Source organism: Podarcis pityusensis (assembly GCF_964106645.2).
Source record: "Podarcis pityusensis genome assembly, chromosome: 7".
Lineage (NCBI taxonomy): Eukaryota > Metazoa > Chordata > Lepidosauria > Squamata > Lacertidae > Podarcis > Podarcis pityusensis.
In genome coordinates, this window is record NC_138031.1 from 67,087,025 (window position 1) to 67,114,979 (window position 27,955).

The window sequence follows — 27,955 nt, forward strand, 5'->3', positions numbered from 1 at the left end:
GTTTTAACATCATCTCCAATTAAAGTGTACCATTGCAAGGAGGGATAGAAATAATAAGGCATCTATGATAATCTGTCCTTAAAACAAACCATTTACATCAGGCTAGAAAGGCTAGCCATACATCAACCCTGAATGTCAGATGAAAATTCTCAATTCACCCATATGCTTGATCATGTTAACAAACTTATTAACACCTGGGAACATTTGGGATGCCATATTTCGCTATTACTCCACAGAGAATTTAGGGCAAGTGCTCCCTACCATGAAATTACTCCAAAACATTCTGTTTTGATTAACTTCTTTTATTACACACCTTTATAATATTTCCTGTAAATTTTAGAAGTCTAGAAACCTAGAACATAGTCTCAAAACAGATACTCAAGAGTCAGAATTGCAGGCTAACACGTTATATCAGATTATAAGTAGGGCAAATTACATTAAAAAATTACTTATAAATTACATTTAAATGCTGGTTTTGTTGATGTGCTTAATAAACCCACCAACTACAAATGTTGGTTATACAGTAGTCAAGCTGCTTGGTGTTACAGCACTATTTATTTAGAATTTAAAATCAACATTATTTGGGATGCTTGCCCTGAAAAACTATATATATATAAACAAATACGTTTCAACAGCCTATTGTATCAGTCTGAGAAATCTTCAACTGAACTATTGTAATCCCAATTATGTTTAGAAATTTAATGCAAAACAGACACTAAGCACATATTACTAAGGCAAAGGATTTTTTTTTCCAACCATGAAAGTGCAGAAGTTTATTCATTATGTCAGCTTTCTCCTCCCTTTGATTAATGTAACTCCTAACAATCATGTTTGCTTCTGCTGCCGTTTCTGTTTCTGTTTCTCTCTCTCATACACACACACACACACACGTTTTTCCAGTAGAGCTGAAACATAGAGCTTGTCTTGTTTTCCACCCAGCTAGATACTGTAAAAATCTGAGAACATACTTGATTCTGTTTTCTCCCACCTTCCCTCCCTCCCTCCCAGTCTTGTCCTCCTCCCATATACTTGGGTGGGCAGATCCATGGGAAGCTTTGCTTTTTAGTATGGCTACCACAAAGCATTTTGCTACTCTCCTGGAGCACATCTGGGCTTTATATCAGCCCTTTAATTAATCCTCAGTGAAAGCCAAGCTATGACATTTTGACTGGGCAGGCTCCAGTTTTGGACAGGTCTTGATTTATTGCGACTGAGTCTCAACCAACTTTGATTTATTTCAGCTTTGGGGAGAAGGGCAAGTGCTGAACAGAAAAGGCACTGTTGGATGCAGATCACATGGTGCAAAGGGAGGACCTCCGAACTCCTGCGGCCCAAATGACAAACGGCTCAGACAATTGCAATAAAAGGGCAACGCGGCTTACGAAAAGAAACTCAGAACACGAATGAGTAAAAGAATCCAAGATAACGATATTAAAACAATGCCTTCGGTAAAGTTCAAGCTGTTTGCCAGAAGTGCCAATGAAGGAAGTCCATGTCTTATCTCTGAGAAAACAATAAATCCCCAGCCACTCATTTGAGTTAATCGTAGCGATCATCTGTATTCAGCAAAATACGGAGAAGCGGAGCTGCTGCTATCCCCAATGAGTTACTTTCATTAGAGAGGATGTTCCATTGTCCGCCAATCCAGAGTAGATGGCTGTCCTTTTATATCAGGTCTTCCTACATCCCAATCAAATTACCTTTTGATGATTAAGCAAATAAGCAAAGTGACAATTATTCTGTGTAAAAAGAATAGTGCAACAAAAGCTTAAACGGGGGCTTTTTTTTAGTTTTCTGTCCTTTTTTTAAAAAAACACACACACAACTAAACTACTACTTTCAAGTATATGTTTAATTGTGACAATCATCACTGACAATCTGAAACAATCTACTAACCAACAGTAAACCACATAAGAACATACAAAGAGCCCTAACCCAGTCCAGCACCCTGTTCTCACAGTGGCCAACCAAATGACCATGGGAAACCCACAAAAAAGACATGAGCACAACAGCGCTCTCCCACTCAACTTCTCCAGCAAATGGCATTTAGAAGCCCATCACCTCCAACAGTGGAAGCAAAACACAGCCATTATGGCAGGTAGCCAAAGAGAGCCTCATCCTCCATGAATCTGTCCAATGCTCTTTCAAAGCCATCTAAGTTAGTGGCCTTTATTACATCATGTGCTACTGAATTCCAGAGTTTGTGTGCTGCCTGCAAAAGTATGTGCTTTTGTTTGTCCTGAATCTTACAACTTCCAGCTTCACTAGATGCATTATGAGAAATACTTATTTCTATCTACTTTCTGCAAACCTTGTATAATTGTATACACCTCTATCATTTCACAACTTACTTGCCCCCCTTTTAAAACTAAAAAGCCCCCAAAGTTTTAACCTTCCTTTCCTCACAAGGGAACTGCTTCATCACTGTGGCTGTCCTTTTCTAAACCGTTCCCTGCTTTATAATTTTATTGGGGGGGGGGGTAATCAGGACCTTCCAATACGCCACCCCCTTCATAATTTATGGGAAATAAGGTTTCTGTGCATACATGCACACACTTTAGCAAGAAAGGGGATTTGTTCCCACTATTTAATGGGCTTTCGGCGATGGGAAAACCTTACCTGTATATATTTGTACTTTCAACTGGATATTAAGTTATTATTTCCTACTCCCCAGAGGTATGTATGGATGCACATGGAGTCAGAAGACGAAGGCAGTTGTGAGAGCTGAGTTTTGCTCCCAAGCGTTCTGTCCCAACACGTGTACAGCAATACACACACTGTTGTGGCTGCCTTTGTGATTACCGTATTTTTCGCTCCATAGGGCGCACCGGACCATAGGGCGCACCTAGTTTTTAGGGGGGGAATCAAGAAAAAAAAATCTTATTTCCCCCAGCCCCAAAGAGCAGCGTACAAGTTGCGCAACCTCTCCCTTCCGGAGGGGTTGCGCGGGGCTATGGCACAAGCCAAGGCAGTGAGCGGGATGGATCCCTCTCGCTGTTTTGGCTTCCTCTTTAGCCCCGTGCAGCCTCTCCCTGCCGGAGGGGCTGTGCATGGCTATCCCTGAAGCCTGGAGAGCGAGAGGGGTTGGTACGCACTGACGCCTCTCACTCTCCAGGCTTCAGTGAAAGCAACTCGAAGCCTCCGGAGCGCGGAGGGAGCGCTCCCTCTGCGCTTCAGAGGCTTAGCGTTGCTATCGCTGAAGCCAAGGAGCCTGCATTCGCTCCATAGGATGCACACACATTTCCCCTCAATTTTTGGAGGGGAAAAAGTGAGTCCTATAGAGCGAAAAATACGGTATGTAATCCTTGTCTCTGGGGCAGGAGAGAGCAAAGAGTTTACTGTCACTGCTCTATCACCAGTGGGAGAATGCAAGTAAACAGGGAATGCATCACCTCCCTATCACCCACATTATCTAAGAGGAAAACTTTTCACACAAAATTCAAAAATCCATGCAATACAACATCAACTTCAAAAGACTTTGGAAGGCATTAACAGTTATTTATTTATCATGCTTGTAGACCGCTTTTGTAAAAGGAAGAAAAAGAAAGTCTCAAAGCAGGACAAGCTGGACAGAGGCAAATCATGGGGAAATGTGAATTGTATTAAGTGAAATATATCAGCAGGTAGATTTTTTTTTTTTTAATGTAACACACGTTTTGTGTATGATGTTCATCTTCTACAATATATGAGAGATGAGAGGGATGAGAGAGGGGAGAAAAACACTGAAGTAGTAAGAACAACCATGCAGTAATATTGCCTGACAGCCATAAAATTTCACCGCATACTTATCCTGGTAACCAGAGCTGCCAGTCCCCTGAGATAAATTTAAAGCCTGCCAAAGAAGACCAGTTGGAAAGTTCAGCTGCTCTATCTGTGGATCATTAACATTATTTGTTAGGTCAAGCCACATCCCAGAACACCTATAGCTGAAAATTGAAGCATTTGTTCTAAACTAGAAGTGGCATATTAAGTATACCCTGCAGATTTGGGGAATGTTCTGACAAGGAAGAAGAATCACAGTTGCTTAATATACAACTGTGGAGAACGGTCATTTTTGTTGATAGATCCTCTTTGTAATAACGTCTAAAATATAAGCATCCTATTAAGGTATGTGTTCCCTCTATGAAACTCACCGAGTCTTTTGGGACAATTAAGAATGTGTGCTCAGATGCACGCCTAAGAGAATAACTATGCAAACTATTTCTACCGCAATATGTATGCAGATGAACATTCAAATAAGCATCCTACTGAAAGGAAGGAAGTGTTGATAGAAGATGTCCACAACTGGAAAAGCGGTAAGATGCACTTTTGGATGCACAGAAGATGAACATTATTCCAGTGCCATCATGTAATATACTGATGGACAGTGGCTGACATTTGACTCTCTTTAGCTGGATCAGTTCACGAGGTTTTAAGCGGTGGAGACATTGTACACCATTTCACTGACTACTAACAAATTGCACCTTAAAACTAATGAACTTTATTATGCCATAAGCTATTGTAGACAGGAGCTCATTTCAGTTTCATGATTTTGTTGTTGTTTCTTCCGCAACTGTCTCAGACAACTAGCCCTGTTTAAACAGATACAACCCTGTGGACCACCACAGGGTTTTAAGGGGTTGGGGGGAGATGGCAAGAACAGCATCATCTCAAAACTCTGATTTAGTTTTAAATCACCTGCTGTTTCACAGGTTCACTGAATTTAAAAGAAAAAGCAACAAAACCCACACAGGGTTTTCAGCCATAACTTTAACAATAAATTTGGTACACTATATAATATTGTTCTAGAAAACTCTGCTTTGGACAGGAGAAGAAATGAGCTGCTTGTTATTTGACACATTTTAAAGATAATGCATTATCATTAATAATGAAATAAAAGGTTAGTCTCCAAACTATGAAAATAATAATTATTTTCTCAATTGGGAAACCTTATACATGAAAGAAATCCTTCCTCTTACTTTTCAATCATTCCAACAGAGTTCTGAGACCACCAGTGTTAGAAGACCACTTGGAAAACCATGGGAATAGCCTTGATAATAACACACATACAGTTATTGACGCACAGGAAACAAAACCAGATGGCTCTGCTGAAGAAAGCATTTATATGGTGTGGGGGTTTTTTGCTTTGTAACTCAACAAATGCAACCATCTTTTCTAAAGATGCAGAAACACTGAGATAGATCTGCATAAACAGAGATAGGCTTGGTTTTGTTTTAAATTCCATTATTCACATCTGGGAGAATAACTGCAGAAAAGCAACATGGTACAGTAGCTATGAAACAGATGAGCATAATTTTCCTGAAGAAAAGGAGGCTATTAACAACACTTACTTGTAGACACAACTGTGGTGCTTTGTAAATGAATACCATATGATTTACGTTAGACGGAGCTCCTACACATTATCATTAAAACCACTTTCTTGCCTCAATTATGTACTTTCAAATACAGAACCTATTCATGTCTGAAATAACTATGGGCTACATTCTTCTTCTTTTCCTCTCTTATTGCCAATCACTCACACTTATCCCACATACAAGAGAGTGGCTCCTATAAGCAGTGCATAATTTTTCCTTTATGTTCTGATGAAAAAAAGGCTGAACCCTTGCCCCGCAAATCTTTTTCCTTGCCTCACAAGAAAGAAGCTTTCCTTTTTTCTCAGGTGGCACAGAGCCAGAAGTCACATATATGACTATGAATCACGGAACTGCATTCCGCTATGAAAGAAGTGCTGGTGGCGGCAGGGGCCGTGACTCAAATATTGCATTGGGATTTTTGTTTGCTAAAATGTTGCTGGCACTTAAAACCGGGAAGCTTCTTTTCTGCATGCAGTGCCTCACCTGATTGGATCTCTACCTTCCTGCATTAGTATCAAACCAGACCATTTCCTTTCCTGTCTGCCCTGTCCCTGCATCCATTCCCCAATTCTGATGTGGCCAATGAACTGCCCTTTAGACTGTCCTTCCTGCATGGTACTTTGACCCTTTGCCTAACAGCTGTACGATATCGCTGAGACTGTCAGGCCCCGATCACGCAGATACAGTCTGGGGTAGGGAAAACACAATAGCAGCTTCTATGACATCACACGCAGGAGTAAAATTCATGGATGTGATTAGGAAGCCCACTTACGAATTTAAACGGCTCTCTTTTGTCCGTTTTAAAATAAAACAAAGAAAAGCGGGATTGAAGGAAATAACACTTTACAGGCAACAATATTGACTCGTTTCCAGATTAACGGGATCAGAACTTCAGTCCCATAACAGGGATTTCCCAACCCTTCCTCCTCATTGTAGCTGTTACAACCACCAAAAGTCACTTCACAAGTCCAGGAGCCCTTGAATAATGCGGATTCTGATGTACAGGGAAATTAGTGAAAGCAGAGGCAGGGAGTCATGTATGTTCAGAGAACTTCCATTTGCGCAAGGTTCATCCATCCAGTTTCTGAGCATGTCCGCTTGCTATTGCAGCTCTCTGTGTCACACACCACGTCACTAAGAACATAAGAAAAGCCTGCTGTATCAGGCGAATGCACTATCTAGTTCAGCATACTGTTCTCACAGTGGCCAACCAGATCCCCCTGAGAACCTCACAAGCAGGACCTGAGTGCAACAATACTCTCCCCAGCAGCTCATATTCATAGGCATACTGCCTACCTCTGACAGCGGTGGAAGATCAGCCATTGTGGCTAGTAGCCACTGCTAACATTATCCTCTATCTAATTCATCTAAACCTTTTTAAAAGCATCCAAGTTGGTGGCCATCACTACCTTTCATGGCAGCAAATTCCATAGTTTGCATGCTATGTGACAAAGTACTTTTGTCTGCCCTAAATCTTCCCACTTTCAGCTGCAATAGATGTCCCCAAGTTATAACAGAGGGAGAAAAACTCTCTCTTTACACCATGCGTACTTTTATAAACATCAAGTCTTCTCTTTTTCTTTAAACTAAAAAAGCCCAAATGTTGTACCTAATCTCATAAGGGGAGTTGCTCCATCGTAGTTTTTGTTGCTTTTTTCCAGCTCAACAAGATGCTTTTTGAGAGGAGGCAACTAGAATTGGACACAGCATTCAAAGCGTGGACACATTGTAGATTTGTGTAATGGTATTGTGATATAGGCAGTTCTTTTTTTTTTTTTTCATTTTCATTACCTTTCCTAGCGATACCTAGACATTGAATTCACCTTTTCCCCCACCTGCTGTACATTGGGCTGACATCTTCATTGAGGTATTCACTTACCACCCTGAGCCCGGCCTTGGCTGGGGAGGGCGGGGTATAAATAAAATTATTATTATTATTATTATTATTATTATTATTATTATTATTACCACCCCAAGATCTCTGCTCAGTGCCAGTTCAGCCTCCATGAAAATGTAAGTGAAATTAAGATTATTATTATTTGCTCCTATGTGTATTCTGGAGAGTCTCCACCTCTCAGGAGTGGCTTTTCAGGGGGTGCAGGGGACTGAAATGGGCAGGAGCAAACGCTGAAACTCCATCATATAGGTAGAGTTCTGCTTGTGCTATTCTAGATCCAAGCCCATACCTAAGAACAGGGACCGAATGAGACTGTAGAAATGTTCGGGGTCCACTTTGCTTTGCTCTTCACAAAAATGGTAGTCTATGACCACATAAGCCAAAAACATGTACACAGCTTGACATTTGGTATTATGTGAACCAATCCTAATGTTTTTCCCACACCAACTTTTTAATAAGACTGCATATTTGAAAACTATCTCATTACAACCAGAAATAAACATGTCCTCAAATTCCATCCATTCATTATTTTTTGGCATTATTTGTATATTTAGTTGTTGAGAAATAAAAAGTTGGTAATGGATTGATACGTACGTTCTCACTGCTCCAAGTTAAATGTTTGTGGGAATCTATATTAATTTGAAATAGGGCTCTCCTGGGGGTATGCTAGGATTTTTGTAACATGTCTTGCTATTTTTTCTTTACATTGTATAGGAATGAATCACTGACTGCTAAGTGCTTACTGTTGCACTAGTATTAGAACGTATCTAACAGATGGTTTATTGTACTGTCCTTTACCAAATAAAAAGGAATAAATCATCTTCACAGAACAAAACAAGACACAGAAGATTCATATATCAGCACTGCTGATACATTACTTATCCCCCCCATCCCCACCCACAGTGGTACTGACTGCCATCCAAAATATAATCTAAACACACTTACATGCAGCCATCATGTAACCTGCTTGCATCATGTGTAACATCAAAATGTTATGTTGCTTTTAATAGGCAGATTCTGAGATCAATATTACTCATGCAGATGATCATGCAAATATTTAAGTCACCATTGTTTCTAACAGCAACACATTACCTAAGCATTAAAGCTCGCTTTCAACCCAAAGTACATTGTTTAAATATTTTTTAAAACAAGCACAAGAGATTCAACCCACAGCATTATTCTTTCTGCATACATATGTGATTGTTAGCTTGAGAAATATTGCACCACTGAAAGGTCAAAAATAATACAGTATATGTTTGATAGAGTTACTATGGGAAGTCAAAATCCCTGTTGTGTATCAACAAGATATAAATGTAGAAGGGGTTCTGAAAGGCCTTCGGTACTAGTAAAAATATTCTAGGAAGCTTCTAAAATGCTCACAAAAATATCTACATTTGCTGCACTCTCCAGTAACTATACAGCAGTGCTAAATCTTGAAGTTTTGCTTTCCAGTCCATTAAATCCTGGAACAGTTGTTTATTTCCGTTTTAAAGTTTCATAGTCCGGAATTGAATGCATTTTGCAAATTCAGTGTCTCCAGGAATTAACAAGGGACCTATTATGCAGGAGTTAATCTCTGGGGAGTGATATATTCAAGATGACCTCTATCACAGTTATGAATTGCTTCAGAACAATTTTGGGATGGCTTCAAATCACGTGAAAGATCTGGAATGTTACTTACATCACCAACATGTGTTACTGGTGGAGACCCCAGCTGAGTGCATTCTATTTGGTGGCCAGCACATTTGGAAACTCACTGGTATTGCTAAATAAACTCCACTCTTATTTCCAGTGCAACTAATATTTGCAGAAGAAGTTGGGCCAGCATTCACACACAGAGAGAAAACTTTAGGTTGAAAAAAACGCCCCAGTAAATTCTGCATTACCAAGGAGGTTTAGACTGAAGGGTGGGGTCAGGTGCAATAGAGAGGCTCATCCTTAAATCTATGCCTATTTCCTTGCAATTGTTTATTGAATCAAACTTGTTGTGTGTCATGCACATCATTTATGTTTTAAATGAAGTATTTCTGCTGGGGAGTTTTCAAAATTCCACTTGAAATGGAAAGATAAGGGCAATTTCACATTGCTACATTTATTGATGTGATCATATATGTGAATACCAACCACAAGGAATAGGTTCTACATGTGGCACTAAACTTTTTTCCAGGAGCCATAATTAAAGATAGTGTGGTTGCCTCCCTCTTTGTGCAGTCTGGCACACTAGGCTTTCTCCATGTGGTCACAGACCTGCACACAACCGTGTGGTGGAAATAAAGCTTTTCAAGAGGAACAGAAATCAATTCTGACATTTCTCGTAGTTAGCGACTGTATGATTCTCTCCCCCCCAAAAAAGTCATAATTGCGAAAAACATTGTTTATAAATGTTTGTACAAGTTACATAACGGTAACTGCACTATTTCCTAAACTAATCTCTGCAACAATTATATTCAAATGAGAGAACCAAAATGGCCTTCTGGAATTAAGATGGGAATTGTTTTGTCTCATCACTGCAAGAGGCCATCAAGAAATAGCAGGATTTTGAAAGCTTTCAGCGCAATTGAAATATATCATCTTAAAACTTAACATGACCACAGAAAGAACATTTTGGAGGTGAACAGAGAGATGCTTCATGAATACTAGTTTCCAGCCCCCTTTCAGAAGAATTTAGCAAGGAATGTAAACCTGAAAATCTATTTTTAATATGCACGAGGTAGTCTTCTGCATTACTTCTCTAGATAAGCTGAGAGAAATGTATGGTCAGAGGTATATCTCTGTGTGATGTACATTTTCTCTGAAGCTGTTCCAATAAAACATACAAAAAGCAGTACTTTAAAGTAGACTTTTCACCAACAGCATACCTCAACATAGTCCTTGGCGTGACCCCAGTCTCTCTTGGCATCCAGATTGCCCAAACTGAAACATTCCAGTTGCCCCAGGTGGATCTTAGCAACGGAACGACTAATTTTTCGAGTTACAAAGTTAGCCCCTAAAATAAAGAGAAAGATAGCATAACGGGATTAGAAACTGTCTGGTAACTGTCTGATAGCTGATCCCAAGAAATACAGTTTATGATAATTTCTTTCAGCCTTCCCTCCTCCTTGTATCAATCACCTAAATTCTGTCATCATTTATCATTTCTGAAAGCCAAGGAGTGCCAACATACATGTCACATTAGCTATAGTCTCTCATCAAATAACTTTCTTTGAAACTCTAAGCATCCCTAATCTGAAGCTTCAGTATTAAATCTGGCACGAGGCCAAGAAAAGCAAATTCAAATAGAGACTTTTGAAAATAAGAAAATAAAAACAAGACTGCAACCCAAACATTAAAGGCTTGGGCCTTTCCAAAAGTTGGGGTGAAATAGAAATTTGCATGCTAAAACGTTTAGCAAGAGAAATGAGATCTCAGTCACCTGTAACTTGTTATCTGAGCGGTCATTTGTGGAGTAGCAAATGTGAAAATTCAGAACCCTTTAGAGCAGGCATGGCCAAATTTGGCCCTCCAGATGTTTTGGGACTACAACTCCCATCATCCCTAGCTAACAGGACCAGTGGTCAGGGATGATGGGAACTGTAGTCCCCAAACTACAAGGGCCAAGTTTGGCCATGCCTGCTTTAGAGCTCTCAAGAGGGCAAGAAGGAGACACCTCTGCCCTTCATTCATTTGAAGCTCAAGCAGACCCAAATAAAGATGCATGTGCTGAACAGTCCAGAGTCCACTGAAACTTAAGACTATAGAAGTGCTCAGTCCTAAGAATCTGCCCATTATGATGATAATTAACTATGTGAAACTAAACACGTCTAAAGTCTAGGAGCCACAAAACAACTCCAAGGAAGAGGATGTATGCCTCCTAGAACATTCAGAAGGTCTGTGGAGTGTCTGCGAGGGACATTTAAAATCTGAATTCTATATAATTACACAATAAGAGAAATATTTTTTATATGGCTGTAAGCCGCCCAGGGTATAAATTATTATTATTAAATATAATATATATAATAATATAATAGTAATAATAATAAAGCAATAAAATACAATTAAAAGCCACACAGTATATATCACAGCACATTGCAACAGTCACAACAAGCAGGAAAAGAAAATAATTAAACGATCCACCAAGGTTCGCAGCAATTTTCAAGTGGTCCATGGGGGGAAAGTTTAGGAACCACTGTCCTAGATCCTTGTACTTACATATGAACAGGGGTATTTCCCCAGAGATTTAGGGCATGGTAAATGCAGCCTAGATGCTCCACAACAGGCTGTGATGTCACTCTTGGGCCACATAGGTGAGCTTTGCCTTTGAACAGGACTGCATAGGTTTTGGGTTGGAATCAACAGCACATCTCCTGCTTCCTCTAGTTGTGTGAAGTGGGGCATTAACCTATTATCAAGTGAGTACATTTAGAATATTCCAGTGCTTTTTTGGGGGAGGGGTACACGGGTACGCATAGGGACGCGGGTGGCGCTGTGGGCAAAACCTCAGCGCCTAGGACTTGCCGATCGTATGGTCAGCGGTTCGAATCCCTGCGGCGGGGTGAGCTCCTGTCATTCAGTCCCAGCTCCTGCCCACCTAGCAGTTCGAAAGCACCCCTAAGTGCAAGTAGATAAATAGGGACCGCTTACCTAGCGGGAAGGTAAACGGCGTTTCCGTGTGCTGCGCTGGTGCAGGCTCGCCAGAGCAGCTTCGTCACGCTGGCCACGTGACCCGGAAGTGTCTTCGGACAGCGCTGGCCCCCGGCCTCTTAAGCGAGATGGGCGCGCAACCCCAGAGTTGGTCACAACTGGCCCGTACGGGCAGGGGTACCTTTACCTTTACCTTTACACGGGTACGCATACCCCTAAACATTTTGTAAATCTAACTTTGGCTTCATTGAGGGGCAGTATTTCAATATGAGAAGGAAAATGAGAGCACCCCTAAACATTCTTTTAGAAAAAAAAGCACTGGAATATTTGTAACTAATGTTATTTGCCCAAAAATGGAAGGAAGAAGAGGTCCCGACGAGAGAAGAATAGATATAGAAGTTAATGGACTATGCAGAAATGGCGAAACTTACCAGTAGAGTAAGAAATCAGTATAATTTTTTTGAAGAAAGGAATGGAAATGGTTTATTGAGTATTTACAAACAAACTGTAAACAGATCAAGACATTGGCAGAATTAGTGTAAAAACCTGCAGTTTCAAAATATATATGGGCTATAATATGGGAATAGATATATAAAAGAATATGTTAAGATAATTTGGAATATGCAGGAAGATGAAAAGAAATGTAAAAAACCACAGAAAGAGTCGGAGTTTGAAATGTTAAAATTATGATTGAATAATTGTTGTGATATATATCAATGAAAATTATAAATAAAAAATTAAAAAATAGAATATTCCCTAACTATCAGTAGATTTATTCTGCAGTAGATCAAAGGTTTTAGCTGCTCAACTGAAAACCTATGATAACAAAAAAGGAAACAAGAGTTCCAAATGTGCAGAGAATATTCTAATCAACACAAGAAATTTTATTATATCTTTTCTGGAAATTACTGTGTCTGCTTTTGAGCTTTGTAGCAGCTTTCTGGCATTCTGGAACACAATCATGCTGCAGTTTGATTACCCAAGAGCTGAAATACTCTTTAGCAACCCTCTCCTCCCCGCCCACAACTCCCCAAGAAAGTAAAAATATACAATCCAGGTTTCAGACTGCAAAAAATCTAGCAAGTGAATCTAATAGCTTTCAGCACTGCATGTCCATACTTTGTATCAGCAGCGAGATCTGTAATCATCGTGCGCGTTGCAGTGAGTTTTAGTGCCTGACCTACTGGGTTCAATCATGAAAGCTTCCGTTCTACAATGATTACCTCTTGAGGGAACATTAAATATGTTTGGAAGAATGGTTGAGAGCTACTAATTCCACACACAATTGAAGGACTGCAAATAGTATACAGGAGATGGATGGCCCCAGGTCTCTGCATACCAGGCAATTTACTAAATATGGGAATTAGCTGCCACTGTAATGTATTTCAAGGGCTGTACTGTGTAAATATATCCACTTCTCCTGGTCCGAACCAGATAATTAAAAAATAGGCTTTTATTTTTTAAAAAAGGAAATAATGGGATGGATCTACAAATGGAGAGGAAGGTGATTTTTGTTTATTCCGCCTTCCCCGTGCCCCCTGGAAAGTTGCTGCAGAGGGATGGGGGACCCCCTCAGACAGCACGTGCGGTGGCACAGTGGGCCACAGAGAGAAATGGTATCAGAAAAAATGTAATAATAATATTTATTACTCATACCCCACCCATCTAGCCGGGCCTCCCCAGCCATTCTGGGCGGCTCCCAACAGAATATTAAAAAACACGATAAAACATCAAACATTAAAAACTTCCCCAAACAAGGCTGCCTTCAGATGTCTTCTGAAAGTTAGATAGTTGTTTATTTCCTTGACATCTGATGGGAGGCCCTTCCAAGAAGGCCCTCTGCCTGGTTCCCTGTAACCTCACTTCTCGCAGTGAGGGAACCGCCAGAAGGCCCTTGGCACTGGATCTCAGTGTCCAGGCTGAGCAATGGGGGGTGGAGACGCTCCTTCAGCTATACTGGGCTGAGGCCGTTTAGGGCTTTAAAGGTCAGCACCAACACTTTGAATTGTGCTCGGAAATGTACTGGGAGCCAATGTAGGTCTTTCAGGACCGGTGTTATATGGTCTTGGCGGCTGCCCCCAGTCACCAGTCTAGCTGCCGCATTCTGGATTAGCCCCATGTAGAGCGCATTGCAATAGTCCCAGAGGGAGATAACTAGAGCATGCACCACTCTGGTGAGACAGTCTACAGGTAGGTAGGGTCTCAGCCTGAGTACCAGGCTGAGTTCAATAACTAAAATTTTGTAATTTAAAGGGTAGCATTTTGTAGTCTTAAGTTTTCTTGCTAGAAAAAGAAGAAACCATACACAAGCTTAACATGAATCAACAGGGCGATGAAGCAAAAAAAAGAAAGAAAAAGAAAAAGCTTATGCTCTTCTAGGCTGCATCAACAGAAGTATAGTGTCCAGGTCAAGGGAAGTAATAGTCCCACTCTATTCTGCCTTGATCAGACCACACCCAATTCTGGATGCCACAATTTAAGGAAAATGTAGACAAGCTGGAACGTGTGCAGAGGAGGGCAACCAAGATGATCAAAGGTCTGGAAACCAAGCCTTATGAGGAATGGTTGAGAGAGCTGGGTATGTTTAGCCTAGAAAAGAGGAGACTGAGAGGAGATATAACAACCATCTTCAAATATCTCAAGGGTTGTCAAATGGAAGAGGGAGCAAGCTCGTTTTCTCCTGCTCCAGAGAAATGACATAAGAAGTGTCTCTGTTCCTGAAAGTCTGAGGCTGTATTCACATCCCTGTTTACAGTGCACTCACTGCATTTCCAGTGCTGGGTTTTTAATCTCTGTTCACATGATGTTATCTAAAATGCATATGTATCCTGCACTTTGTTTAGGAGGCTGCTGCTGTTTGATCTGTAGCTTCTCAAACAACCTTCACACTGACCGGGGTTGTTAAGCCATTCCTAATTCTTCTCTAGTCAAGATGTGATGTGTACACAAACAGAAACTAATCTGACACCAGGGAAGCTGTACGGATGTGAACAGCTGGCGGTGGCGGGAAGGGGCGGCAGCAGGGGAAAGAGCTGTAAAAGGCATTGGGGGAAGCAACTTCACTGGTAATGTGAACACACCTTCAGTTGCTCTATAGGGTTACAATTATGCAGATGACATTCTAACAGGAAATTGGTCACAGGAAAAGGGGACTGTGAACAAACCCACATGTGCTGAAAGATGCTTGGAATATCTCCCAATAAATACACAGGCCTAACTGTTTCACCTGAGAACAATCTTGATAACCAAAGAGTAGAGTTGATGTTCTTTAAGAAACACAATGCAATCAGAACACTGAGAACATGCTTCCTCAAACTCAGCCCTCCAGATGTTTTTGGCCTACAACTCCCATGATCCCTAGCTAGCAGGACCAGTGGTCAGGGATGAGGGGAATTGTAGTCTCAAAACATCTGGAGGGCCGAGTTTGAGGAAGCCTGATTTAGAAGATTTCAGCAAAATGTCTCTTCATAGATCACTTCCCTCACAAAAGCACAACTGAATATAAAATATTAAGCGAGCAATAACTTGGTTTCCATTGAACGCAGAAACGAATCTAGAACCACACATCCTAAATTTGGAAGTCATTGCCTTTCAGTGGAAAGTCAGTGTTCTCATTAAGTTTTGAAAGCAAAAGAAAACAATTTCCTCTTTGACCTTGTTCCTTATAGAAGGAATTCAGGCCTTGGAGACTTCATATTTTCCAATCTGCTGCCTCACTGATTGTGGTAATATTTGTGAGCTGTTGGGGCTGGATCTCCCTTCAGGCCTGGTTAAGCAAGACAAGACACTGGGAAATTGTCATGCCTCGTTGCACCACTACGATGGGAGAGCTGATGCCTTATTTGCCCACCAAGCTCTGCCAAAAGCAACATTACTTAAATTGTAGGTACTCAAAACTTAAAGCAAGCTTGCTTGAAGGAATGTTAAACTTTGAAAACCGATCATTTGCAAGCATGCATGTTCTGGGAAAAGGTACTTACAATCTTTTTGCAAGCACTCACCAGCAGCAAGCCTTTTAAAATAAGCTTATTATGATTGCTCTTCAATCATCATAGTATTGGGCTCTGGTGTGTGTGGCTGGGGGGACTACCCCAAAATTGGATAGAGGCAGCTGCTATGAGGGGGAGTTACACTAGCAGAAGTTGCCGCCTCATGATTTTTTGTGATGCTCTCAGACCGCAGCACCGCACTGCACCCCATTTAGCAATGTCCCCTTTCTTTCCCTTGGGAAAAACCTTTCAGATGGCTCTGGGGGTTGCCTGAGGGGCAGGGAAGTCAGCTTCTGCCAGTCTCAGCCACACAGTCTTCTCTGAATCCAGCGTATTATTTAGATACATACCTGATTTTTAAACACAAGATTAACAGAATGGCAAAAGTGTTGAACTCCAAAAAGGAAGGAAAGAGTCTCAAATTATAAATACAGGTGAAATGAAGAGCACAGAGAAAACCCAAGAACTAAAGATCTATACTATTTAACTATGGTGGATGTATATCTGTCATGGATGCTTTAGTTAGATTCCTGCATTTCAGGGGGTTGAACTAGATGGCCCTTGGCGTCCCAACTCTCGATTCTGTGATTCTATGTTTCTCCTTAACTTAAACTAAACATGCATTCAGACTTTCAGCAGAACACATGAGGGCACAACTGGTGTAGGGGACATGGGAACCATGTATGCCAAATTTCTCTCAACACATCCAAACATCCGATCTCTGTATTCCTAACCAATGTGTGTTCAGCATGAGGGGCTGAAGGGATATTCTCAGTACCGTATTTTTCGCTCTATAAGATGCACCAGACCATAAGACACACCTGGTTTTTGGAGGAGAAAAACAAGAAAAAAAAATATTCTGAATCCCAGAAGCCAGAACAGCAAGAGGGATCTGGCTTCTGGGATAGCCCCTTGTTGTCCTGGCTTATGGGATACCCGCGCGCAGCCTCTCCCGGGCAGTGGGATGAAGGCTAACCCTGCCTGGAAGAGGCTGCGCATGGCTAAGGCAGAAGCCAGGACAGCAAGCGGGATCGCTGCGCACACACGCTCCACGTGGCTCTTTAAAGGGAGCGCTGAGCAGAGCCTCCCGCTTGCATTCGCTCCTTAAGACACAAACACATTTCCCCTTACTTTTTAGGAGTGGAAAAGTGCATCTTATAGAGTGAAAAATACGGTACATTCAGAGTAGCATGGCTAGAAGCCCCTGCAATCAGAAATCTTGCATGATTAGCTGAATGTGCTTAGTCTCTTCTTTCAGAGGTGAGCCCTCCCACCGCAGGGTAGCTAGGTCATCTCTACCAAGCCTAAAGAAACAAGATTTTAAGTCAAAGTATGACAGATACTTGTATGAGCTCCTTACGCAACTGAAGGGAAGGGAACAACTGCTCAGCTAATCTTCACCAATAATCTTAACTCTCTCTGAGCAAAGACTCAGACTGGGGAGAGTGAATATGTCCCAGACCACAGAGACATGGTTACCCTTGCCCTTCTACTTTTCAAGACCCAGAAGTATTTCACCTGTCCTGCTTATCACTACATATACTAATCTTGTGTCAGATGTATTGCACAGGCACTCCACAACACAGCAACATCTTAAAGCAAAAGATGTGGCTTAGGAGGTTAACATCTAATATTCTTCTGTCACATATGTTGCTATGTCAGTCTTCACAGAGCATGCTTTTATGAGCTTTATTATTATAAATCTAGTGACAATCAAAGAAGCTATGCAAAGCCAATTTATATAACTTATTATACAAAGCAGCTTTTATACAAAACAGTTACTGGCAGGTAGCCATGTCAGAGAAGGAAAGGGATCGTTATGAGCCGCCCATCGTTAGAACGTTTCTGTTGTTCTCATTACTTGAAAGCAGGAAAGCCTCTTAAAGTTTTTTGATCCAAGCTGTCATTTGTCAGGGAATGGGGACAAGACAAATGACTGTAAAGCAATGCAATTGGGTTTCTTACCTCTGCAATGTCTTACTTGACTCCCATGAAACATTCCCCCCCCCCCCCCGTTATTCATTCTTGCCATGTTAAAGTAAACTTATGGACTACCCAGAAACAGATGAATGCAATCAGTCCAGCAGAAATGATATCTTTTCACCAAAGGAAAGCAAATAGCTTTGCCTTCCCTATAACAACTATTTCTGAAACTTAATTCAGTTTTTAAATAGTTTGTACAACATTAAGCACAAGGTCAGGCTCAGGGAGCAATAATTATTAAAGATTAAGGAGAATACTGAAGTACTTTGTGTTTTGCTGAACAGTTAAATCAACTGAGAGTTTCGCTTTCTTTTTTGATGTTAAATGATACTATTGATTCCCCCCCCCCCCAATTGACAATGACTGACCTAGGCATCCAAGGAAAGACTGTTCACCAGTCATTTCAAAAGAAAATGGACCAATCAAGGGTCACAGATAGAGTAAGAAGAAGCACTGAGATGCTTGTATTTATTGTCCTTGGTATGGTGGCGCTGTGGTCTAAACCACTGAGCCTCTTGGGCTTGCTGATCAGAAGGTCGGCGGTTCAAATCCACACAACGGGGTGACATCCCATTGCTCTGTCCCAGCTGCTGCCAACCTAGCAATTCGAAAGCACACCACAGCAAGTAGATGCTGCGGCAGGAAGGTAAATGGCATTTCCGTGTGCTCTGGTTTCCGTCACGGTGTTCCGCTGCACCAGTAGCAGTTTAGTCATGCTGGCCACATGACTGGAAAGCTGTCTGTGGACAAACACCGGCTCCCTCAGCCTGAAAGCGAGATGAGGGCCGCAACCCCATAGTCACCTTTGACTGGACTTAAACGTCCAGGGGTCCTTTGCCTTTACCTCTGCAGGCCCAAATCTAGTATTTGTGGGATAAACTGTATGTGAAATTAAGCAAATACACTTTTAATTAATCAAACAGTGCTTTAGGACACAATGCTCAACAACATGGGTAGGCAAACTAAGGCCTGGGGGCAGGATCCGGCCCAATCGCCTTCTAAATCTGGCCCGCGGATGGTCCGGAAATCAGCATGTTTTTATATGAGTAGAATGTGTGCTTTTATTTAAAATGCATCTCTGGGTTATTTGTGGGGCATAGGAATTTGTTCATTTTTGTTCATTTTCCCCTCCTTCCAATATATAGTCCAGCCCCCCACAAGGTCTGAGGGACTGGCCCCCTGCTGAAAAAGTTTGCTGACCCCTGCTCAGCAACATGCACTGCTATCTAAATGTCCTGAGAACTTTGCTCTAGTGTTAGATATAAGCCAATTTGTTAACTGCAGGGATGTGAATGACACAAACACTCAAAAGCTACTGGATCTTAAAATTTTGACTTATATGCCATGTTGCAAGAATAATGGACATCAGGTATAGCTTGGCTATGATCAGAGGATATCTGAATTGGTCATGATCTTATTACAAAGTTCTAATTACATGATTTTGACAATCTGTCCTTTTATTTCATTCAGAAGTAAGATATGAGATGCCGAACGTCTGATCTGTTTTGGAAGCTCTGACTTTGGAAGCCTTGCTCCCTTCCTAACACACACACACACAGAGAGAGAGAGAGAGAGAGAGAGAGAGAGAGAGGGGTGTCCCCACAGTTACTCATTGGCAAGAGCTTCAAAGCAAGTCTTGGTTTTGGGAAGCAGCTTACAACTCTGACAATGTGTTCGATTATAGCTAGGTTTTTAAATAATAAAAGCATGGGTGCCACAACGGAAAGAGTCTGGCAGTGCTTTTTCTTAATTTGAATAGAATATGACAAAGAATTCCCTGGGAATTACACTACATCATGATGTGTTATTCCCATTCGGGAATTATCTTTCAAAGTGAAGAAGGAACACTGGTTGCTGTTCCTCTGCTAATTGAAAAATTAAGAATGTTGCTGTTGTTTGTTTAGGGGAGGTGACACTCAGCTGCTTCACTGAAACAGTAAGTTCCTCCATTTTTTTCTGTTGTTAGCAGTTCAGTTTGAGGAAGCTCCTAATGGTTTTTTCCTTCTCTAAAAAACAGCAGAAAAGGTCCATTGGATTTTTCTGAATGACTATTGTTGTCAACATGCAGCAGTTCTAAAATCAGCTCGGTTATGTTTTAATAGTCATCTAAAAATTAAATCAAAATATTTCATGTTAGTTCACAGAGCAGCAGAAGTTCTGGTTTGTGAAAGTCTCCAATTTCCACCATGGAACCAATTTCCACCATGGAACCACCACTGTTACAAATTTGAGCAAGGAAACTTATTTTGTCTTAAAGCTTGGGGGGGCACTTATCAAGTATAATGAAATAGTAAATAACTATTCTGCTCAACCCCCCTTTATTTTGACTCCTGAATGACTAAGACTTTACTGAGAACATTCCACCATTTTCAGGACATATGTTACTACCATTTGCTCTTTTTCACATCCCACACTACGTAGGTGTTTTAGTGTTGATAAAGTTATGAAATTGAATAGCTCTTAAGCAATTAAGAAAAACAATGTTTCTCTCCTTTCCAGAATTACAAGATATGAATGCATTTCACACTAATTATTTGGGCACAATGGAACCAGTCTCATCCAAAGAGCTCTTCTGACTGCTTTTGTTAATGTTCTAATGGGAGCAGAATTGAATGCATTTTTGGGCAGGAAGTTCTTGTTCATCAGTAAGTGGCACACACACATATACATGTACACACACATTTCTAAAAGAAAAAGGTCTGTAACTTAGAATCTCAGGCTCCCAATCTCCAGTGGGATAATAAATGTATCAGAGAGAACTATAAGACTGGAAACTCAGTGGGAAGTAGTCTCAGACCTGGGTAGAATGTCAAAGAAGCCTTGCAGATCAAAGGCAGTGATGAATACAGAAATCTTTCTTCTTTCTCAAAACCATAACACACTCTTTAAAGAGGCACCCTGACCTGAAAATTACTCCATATGAAATCCAGGTTACTCCCAATTATAGAAATATCAGAAACCGTGCAGGACATTTTCGGAAAGTTGGATGATTCATATTACAAACATTTTATTTCATTTGAAAGCAAATGTTATAATTAGGCCAACAAACCTCTGTTCTTTTATATAGCAGCAAAGGTCCTAAATGGTTTTCTCACCTTTAAACCTCTAGTATTCTTCACTCTTGCATCAAAATAGACTGCTTGTAAAATGATAGCAGAAGCACCCCTGTCTGACTTTTTGGGAGACAGTCCCCCACTGTCCAGAAATCATTGTGAATCACTCTGAGAACCCTGTGGAAGGATATCTGACTTATTGCTGCCATTCAGAAATGGGAATGGATGGATAGCAGCTGAAATACATTTAAATAGTGTAAAAGTGCCGTGGGAAAGGAGTGGCAGTAGGATGCTACCTTGCCTCGTTTTATTTTATCAATTTTATATCTCTGTTTCCAAAAAGGTTCTACAATAATGAACATTACGCTTCCTCTCTTTCACACGTACACACCGACTCAGTATCTCACACACATTTTCCCTATCTACCCCCAGAGCCCTTTCAAACGACGGGGAAAGTGGAACACAGTAATCAATAGTCTACGGGTGTTTTTCTTTTTTTGTACCCTTGATTTGATGGGTATGGATCCTGGCATATTTTTCCTTATAGCCAATGAACAAAAGAGCACAGGAGTGAGGCTGTCAGAGGACGATCTTAATATGAAACCTGCACTAGGTGAGCTATAGGTGCTGCTATTAGGATAAACTCTATCATTGGGAATTGGTTATTTTATTTCAGTGAAATAGAAAGTTTGCAACTCCATCAATTCTGCTACTGATTTCCCCCCCTACAGAACTATTATATAGTGTTTTGAGCCTGTCCACAAAATGAATAATTATTTTATATGTGAAAGCTTTCATTATGTGGGTTTAGAATTTATCTTGAGACCAGTTACAATGCATTCCTGTTCAGACGTGCACAAGAGAACGCAGAAATTTTCAATATTTTTCTTACCTCTCCTGGGACTCTCATGGTTGAAGAGAATACCATTCACAGCAAAGAGATTGTAGGCCTCCCTGAAGTTCACCACAATCCAATATGCATATAGCTTGGCTGCCCCTATAACAATAATTGTAACTTATTTATTGAAAATGTTAATTTAACCCCTCTCCAAATAAGCGAAACCACATTATTTCCATCTTTCCATTTTTATCTTTATTTCACAAGAGAGAGAATGCTTTAAGGAAAAACAAGTAAGGTTTTTAATGGAAATGGTAGCTTCCATCCAACAAGCAGTGACAGAACACATTCACATTGTAGGATTTGTACTGGGTAAGAAATGTGAAAAGAAAAAAATGCAGAGTAGAATGTAGAAAATCTTACTGCCTTCATTTTAAACTTCGGTACAAAAGCCTTCAGTTTTAGCAGGCCAGCTTGTAAACTGTCGTTCCAGAAAAGAAGTTAAGATCTAAAATTGGTTGCAACCTCAAGATTTGTGATGCCAGACTCCCATTTGCCTCGAACTTTTGTGCCTCCATCAGCACAAGTAACTTTGTGCTTCATGGCAGCTAATTAGGATGCAATATGTAGGCAGGGACAAGCATAGACATAAGCTGACATACTCACCATATGGTGATCTGGGATAAAAAGGAGTGGTCTCCTTTTGCGGTATTTCTTGCACTTTCCCATAAAGCTCACTTGTTGAAGCTTGGTAGAACTTCACAGAGTCTATGAGGCTGCATGTCTTGATAGCATCAAGTAACCGTAAAGTGCCAATTCCATCAACATCAGCAGTATATTCAGCCAAATCAAAAGATATCTGGGACGGCAGAAAAAAGACAGAACAAGCACTAAAATACTTGGCAAAATGTTTCAGCACTTAAGGTTTCAACCATGCTTATTAGCAAAAATGCAAGATCGCATACACACAGATATATATATTTGCCTTAGGCATATGAGGCATTTTTAAATTCAAATTTTTGCAAATTTCATTCTTACATGCATATAGATGCAGAGAGAGACATATGGAGCATCAGATAAATGTGGATCCTTTTCTCATGGATCTTTGTTCTGTCCTATTTCCTGAAGAGAAACTGGTTGAGTGTGTGTTGCTATGCACTTTCACTTCTAATCTATACAAAGTTATTCATTAGACTGATATTCTAATCAGTAAACTTGTTTTAGTGAGCGCTTCAGGTTAACCTACAATGAAAGCCACAAAAGTATAAAGGAAAGAAGAATGTATTTTGTTTTCTAAATTACCACCACAATCGCAAAAGTTGCTTAACACTGAAACTGAGAAGGCTATTGCAACCACCATTCACATTACACAGGGAATGCATCTTGACATTCAAGCTTTCATTTCCAATATGAATTGCTCTGCTTTAGAAGCAGAAACAAAATTTGCCACTTCGATTCAGCAAGTCGTAATACACTTAAATGTACTTTCGTGCAAGTCGCACGAATCTTTCTAGAGGTCTCACACGTCTTACGTCTTTTATCACCCGCGTGGCTGTTGGAAAATCGGAAACTAAAGCTTCTTCCACCCCCGCCACTCTGCCAGATGGAGCTTTATTTGTTGAATTTTCCCCAATTCTACGACTATTAAAGGCACAGGAACCTTGCCAGAAAAGGTGGTAGCTTTAACCACACCTCAAAATTCCCCACGGCTACTGAGAGGACTCCCCAAGGACCTAGGTATCTGGATATGTATTAGTAACCTCTCCAGGAGCTAAAGCTTAATATAGACAGCTGAAGGACAAGGGATTGCCTTAAAAAAAGAAGGAAAAAAAAGAAGACGACTCAGCTGCAAAAGGAGAAAGATAGGGAAAGCCTGCATAAGGCTGGAAACCCTAAAGCAAATAGAGATTGGTGGGTCTGGTTTCCTGAGAAACTGCTTTTATTACAAGCATATATATATATACTATATTGGAAAGGTCCAAAGGTGAAGTCATTCTCTATTCCTTGATGGGATAATGAAAGAGATCATTAAGTGGCTGTCATAGCAGGGGCGGCATAGTTGGACAGGATTGGTGGTGCTGGCATGCACGAGATTCCCAAGGGGTGACCATACCACCCTGTCCCCTGCATATTGTTTTCTTTTAAAAGGCTGAGAACAATTACCCCCAAACTTTGCCAGGACTGACAAAATATTGGAGTCAGTATAAGGCAGTTCCTTATAGCCCTATAGAGTTTTACACATTATTTCCTACTGAAATATGTAGATGCTTTTTTGTGTGGGAAGGTTCATGTTTTTTTCACACCGTGCAAATTTTGGATGTCTTTGCCAAATTACAGCACTGCATATGAGCCCCACAGAAAAGTATTTTTAGGCCGCCTACTCACACGTACCTATTTTATTAATGTTTTGCTTTGCTATAGCCTACAGTCTTGGTTAGTAAAAAAAAGTTTTACATTCACTAACCAAGCGCATAGGCTCAAGCAAAGCAAAACGTCAATAAAATAGGTATACAGTGGTACCTAGGGTTACATATGCTTCAGGTTACATACGCTTCAGGTTACAGACTCCACTAACCCAGAAATAATACCTCAGGTTAAGAACTTTGCTTCAGGATGAGAACAGAAATCGTGCGGCAGCAGCGGGAGGCCCCATTAGCTAAAGTGGTGCTTCAGGTTAAGAACAGTTTCAGGTTAAGAACGGACCTCCAGAACGAATTACGTATGTAATCAGAGGTACCACTGTATGTGAGTAGGTTGCTTTGAGGTAATTCTTAATTACTATAGGTGTTTTCAGATAAATGACAAATTCAAGGCCTCTGTATCTTCCTTCCAGACAGGGATGGAATATTGGCATAACACTATATTTATGTGGACTTCTACTAAAAAGGAAGTATTATCAGTGCGCAAAAGATTTCAATTGAAGAGATGTGTCACTTCTAATTGGGAACTGCAACAAAATGTTGTGATGTATACCTAGCGCACTTGATGTCACCCAGGCTCCACATACCAGCATGGCTAGAACTACGGCACTTCTTTTGGGGGTTGGCTTAAATTCCAAACAGCAGTCAAGTTTGAGTCCCCTCAACTATACAGAGGTTTTCTTCAAGGGTCACCTCATGATTCCAACCTCCCTTATTCCATGACCCCTAGGCTGATAGGAAGCAAGATATTTGGTTTCCTTCAGCTTCGCCAGCCAACTGAGGGCAGTACAAATATACAGTCCTCTATTATTGTTATCATGTGGAACCAATATATTTCAACATAGTTTTCTATCACCAACTTTAGAGGAAGTGACGTATGCAAGCAGGAAGTATTCACTAAGATACGGTGTCAATTGAAGCCATGTGGTATAAATGCAATAATATAGAATCATAGAACTGTAGAGTTGGAAGAGATCCCAAGTGTCTTCTAGTCCAACTCCTTGCGATGCAGGAGTATACAGGTGGGTCAAACCTGTGACCTTGGTATTAACTGGCCTTTTTTGTTATGATTTAGTTTAACAAAAGTGTTCAATGAGCTCAGAAATAGTAGAACCCAGAAATAGTACCTCGAGGTAAGAACTTTGCTTCAGGATGAGAACAGAAATCGCGTGGCGGTGGCGTGGCGGCAGGCCCCATTAGTGGTACCTCAGGTTAAGAACAGTTTCAGGTTAAGAATGGACCTCCAGAACGAATTAAGTTCTTAACCCAAGGTACCACTGTAGATCAATACATCCAAATTGTCAATTAAAAGAAACAAGACACATAAAAAAATACTACAGCCTTTACTAAAACACCCCACCTGAAATGCCTGTTGCAGAAGGTAAATCTGCATAACTGTAAACAAGCAGACTGTTAAAATTTAAATGATAAACCCCTAACATTCTCTCCCACAAAAAAAACCTGGGAATTTTAACCTGTACTGCTTAGAGTTCCCACTACTATGGGAAGGAGGAGCACAGAACAAATACGAAACAAAGTAATACGCAATACATCCGCTCTCCCACTCATTGCGAGTCTTGGAAAATATCCTCTTGGAGGGAAATGGGCTGGGAGCATGGCTTGATATGAGGTGTTCTCCTCTCCCCCACAACAATACTTAATCCAGGTGTCTGCTGACTTGAGCACTTCTGCCAAGTTCAAATCAAACAGCAGTTTAGAGATTAAAAATAAACTAAAATACAACACTTGGGAGTTTGCCAGTGGAGTACACAATATAGGTCCGCCAATATCCTCCCACAACCTCTCACAGTGGTACCTCAGGTTAAGAACATTGCTTCAGGATGAGAACAGAAATTGTGCAGCAGCGGCACGGCAGCAGCAGGAGGCCCCATTAGCTAAAGTGGTCTTCAGGTTAAGAACAGTTTCAGGTTAAGAACGGACCTCCAGAACGAATTAAGTTCTTAACCCGAGGTACCACTGTATCAGGTTTCTCAAGTCTCCCTTAGCATTCAATTATCCTTGGTACAACTGTCCTAACTCTTCAGTGATATCAGAGCAGCCAAGTCAATAGCAATCAGAAAGGAGCCCTATGTCTATCTGGGCTTATGATGACACTATAGCAGGAGATCTAATGGTAGACAGAGCATTCACAGTTGCTCTGCTTGTCAAAGTTTTCTGTGACATCACAGCAGTTCGGCCATATGACACCTACGCCCGATGAACATGCTAGTTTGCATATCAGGTGATTAGATAAACGTTATGGGCTCTGGTGGTATTATAACCCCTTCTTATATTTTAAATTTCACTGCATCTATTATGTTTCTGGGTTCACACACACTATCTGTGCACCTTCGCTATTAATCTCTCCATCACAGAAGAGCTTTCATAAAGGAATGAAAAGATTTTACAGCAATAACATACTGGTGTGGAGGATACAACAAGGAAAAATGAAAGGTGGTATATTAGAGAATGTAAAAACTTCAGAATGGCTATTAACCTTTGTCCCAAGTATGTATTCACACATGCAAAACAATCCTAAGCATGTTTATCCGCAGCAAAATACAGCTGAGTTCAAGAGAATTTACTGCCTAGTAAGGATGTTTAAGATTGCACCCTTTTGCTATTAATTTGAAGGAGCCGAGGAACTATCAGGTTATATAGGGCAAGGAATTAATTTTTTTAAGCAAATTGTTTGAAGCCTCAATTAACATAAATATTTTAACAGTGGGAGAGAGAATGCTAATATTTTTCAACATCATTTTTCAAGAAGCTTATCACTCTCACACACCCAAATTCTGAAGTGCAGCCAGGGAAGGATTTACAGTTTGAAATGTTCCAACATCAATGATCAGTGACACAGTAATGCTCTGAAAGTTTTCTTATATGCAATCCAGCTGTCCTAAAGGCTTTAAACATCTTTCCCCCCTCTTTTTTAAAGCCCCAAAGGGTAGTCTTGCAAAGTCACTAGAGAACTTTAGCAAGGGAGTTGTAAAAGGATAACCAATTCATTTTGCTTTATAGGAGTCATGGGAATCAACGACAACGAATAAAATGTGGGAGGGAAAAGGTGACTTTGAAAATTTCCTTTCAGTGTTTTGTTATTAATTTTTATACAGGCAGCTGAATAAATGGCTGGTTGACATCTAATTCCCTTTTAAAACATTGTGGAAGGAGGGATTCTTGGGTTGTCTTTGTTTTTTATTTTTAGTATGTGTTTTGTGATTTTTTATACAGGTACTGTGATTTTATGTTGTGAACTGCCCTGAGATTGATGGGTATAGGGCAGTATAATAAACAAACAAACAAACAAACAAAATAAATTCTTTTAATCAGTCTTTTTATTTATTTTTTAAAAAAGGTAACTTCAAGTATGCAGTATATCATGGTAGTTCTGTAAATTTACCACTATATCTTCAGAGTGGGACTATTTAAACAAAGAAAACTGACAATTTCTGAAGCAATAGACTAGCTTCCTTTGAATTAACCAGACTTAACCACAATCTGCCACTCTGAACAGCATAACAAAGAGTTGTTGACCTAACGAAAAAAATTTTTTTCCAAACTCTTCCTGCCAGTCACATAGGAGGAGGAAAGTGGGAGTATATAAGCCTTGGGAGAGCTAGAGCCATTCACGTTGAAAACCATGACTTAGTGTGGCATCAGAACATTTCTTACATCAGTACAGTGGCCCATAGATTTTGTTCAGCTACCTACTTTTTGGCTGTGATCTCAGCACTGCACTGGTTCATCCTGCTGCAAATGCCATGAAGGGAAGGCTTGACTATAGTAGTTCACACTGAT

At 40.6% G+C, this 27,955-nt stretch overlaps 1 protein-coding gene across 2 annotated transcripts in view; it reads right to left on the reverse strand.

Annotated features, from left to right (window-relative positions):
• Window positions 1-27,955, reverse strand: part of GMDS (GDP-mannose 4,6-dehydratase) — a 289,303-nt gene that overhangs the window by 181,720 nt on the left and 79,628 nt on the right. For both annotated transcript variants that reach the window (XM_081014931.1, XM_081014932.1), the window contains exons 5-7: window positions 22,401-22,593; window positions 21,789-21,893; window positions 10,110-10,237 (exon numbers count right to left, since the gene is read on the reverse strand). In XM_081014931.1, coding sequence (XP_080871057.1) covers window positions 10,110-10,237; window positions 21,789-21,893; window positions 22,401-22,593 — 426 coding nt within the window. The remainder of the gene's footprint in view (window positions 1-10,109; window positions 10,238-21,788; window positions 21,894-22,400; window positions 22,594-27,955) is intronic.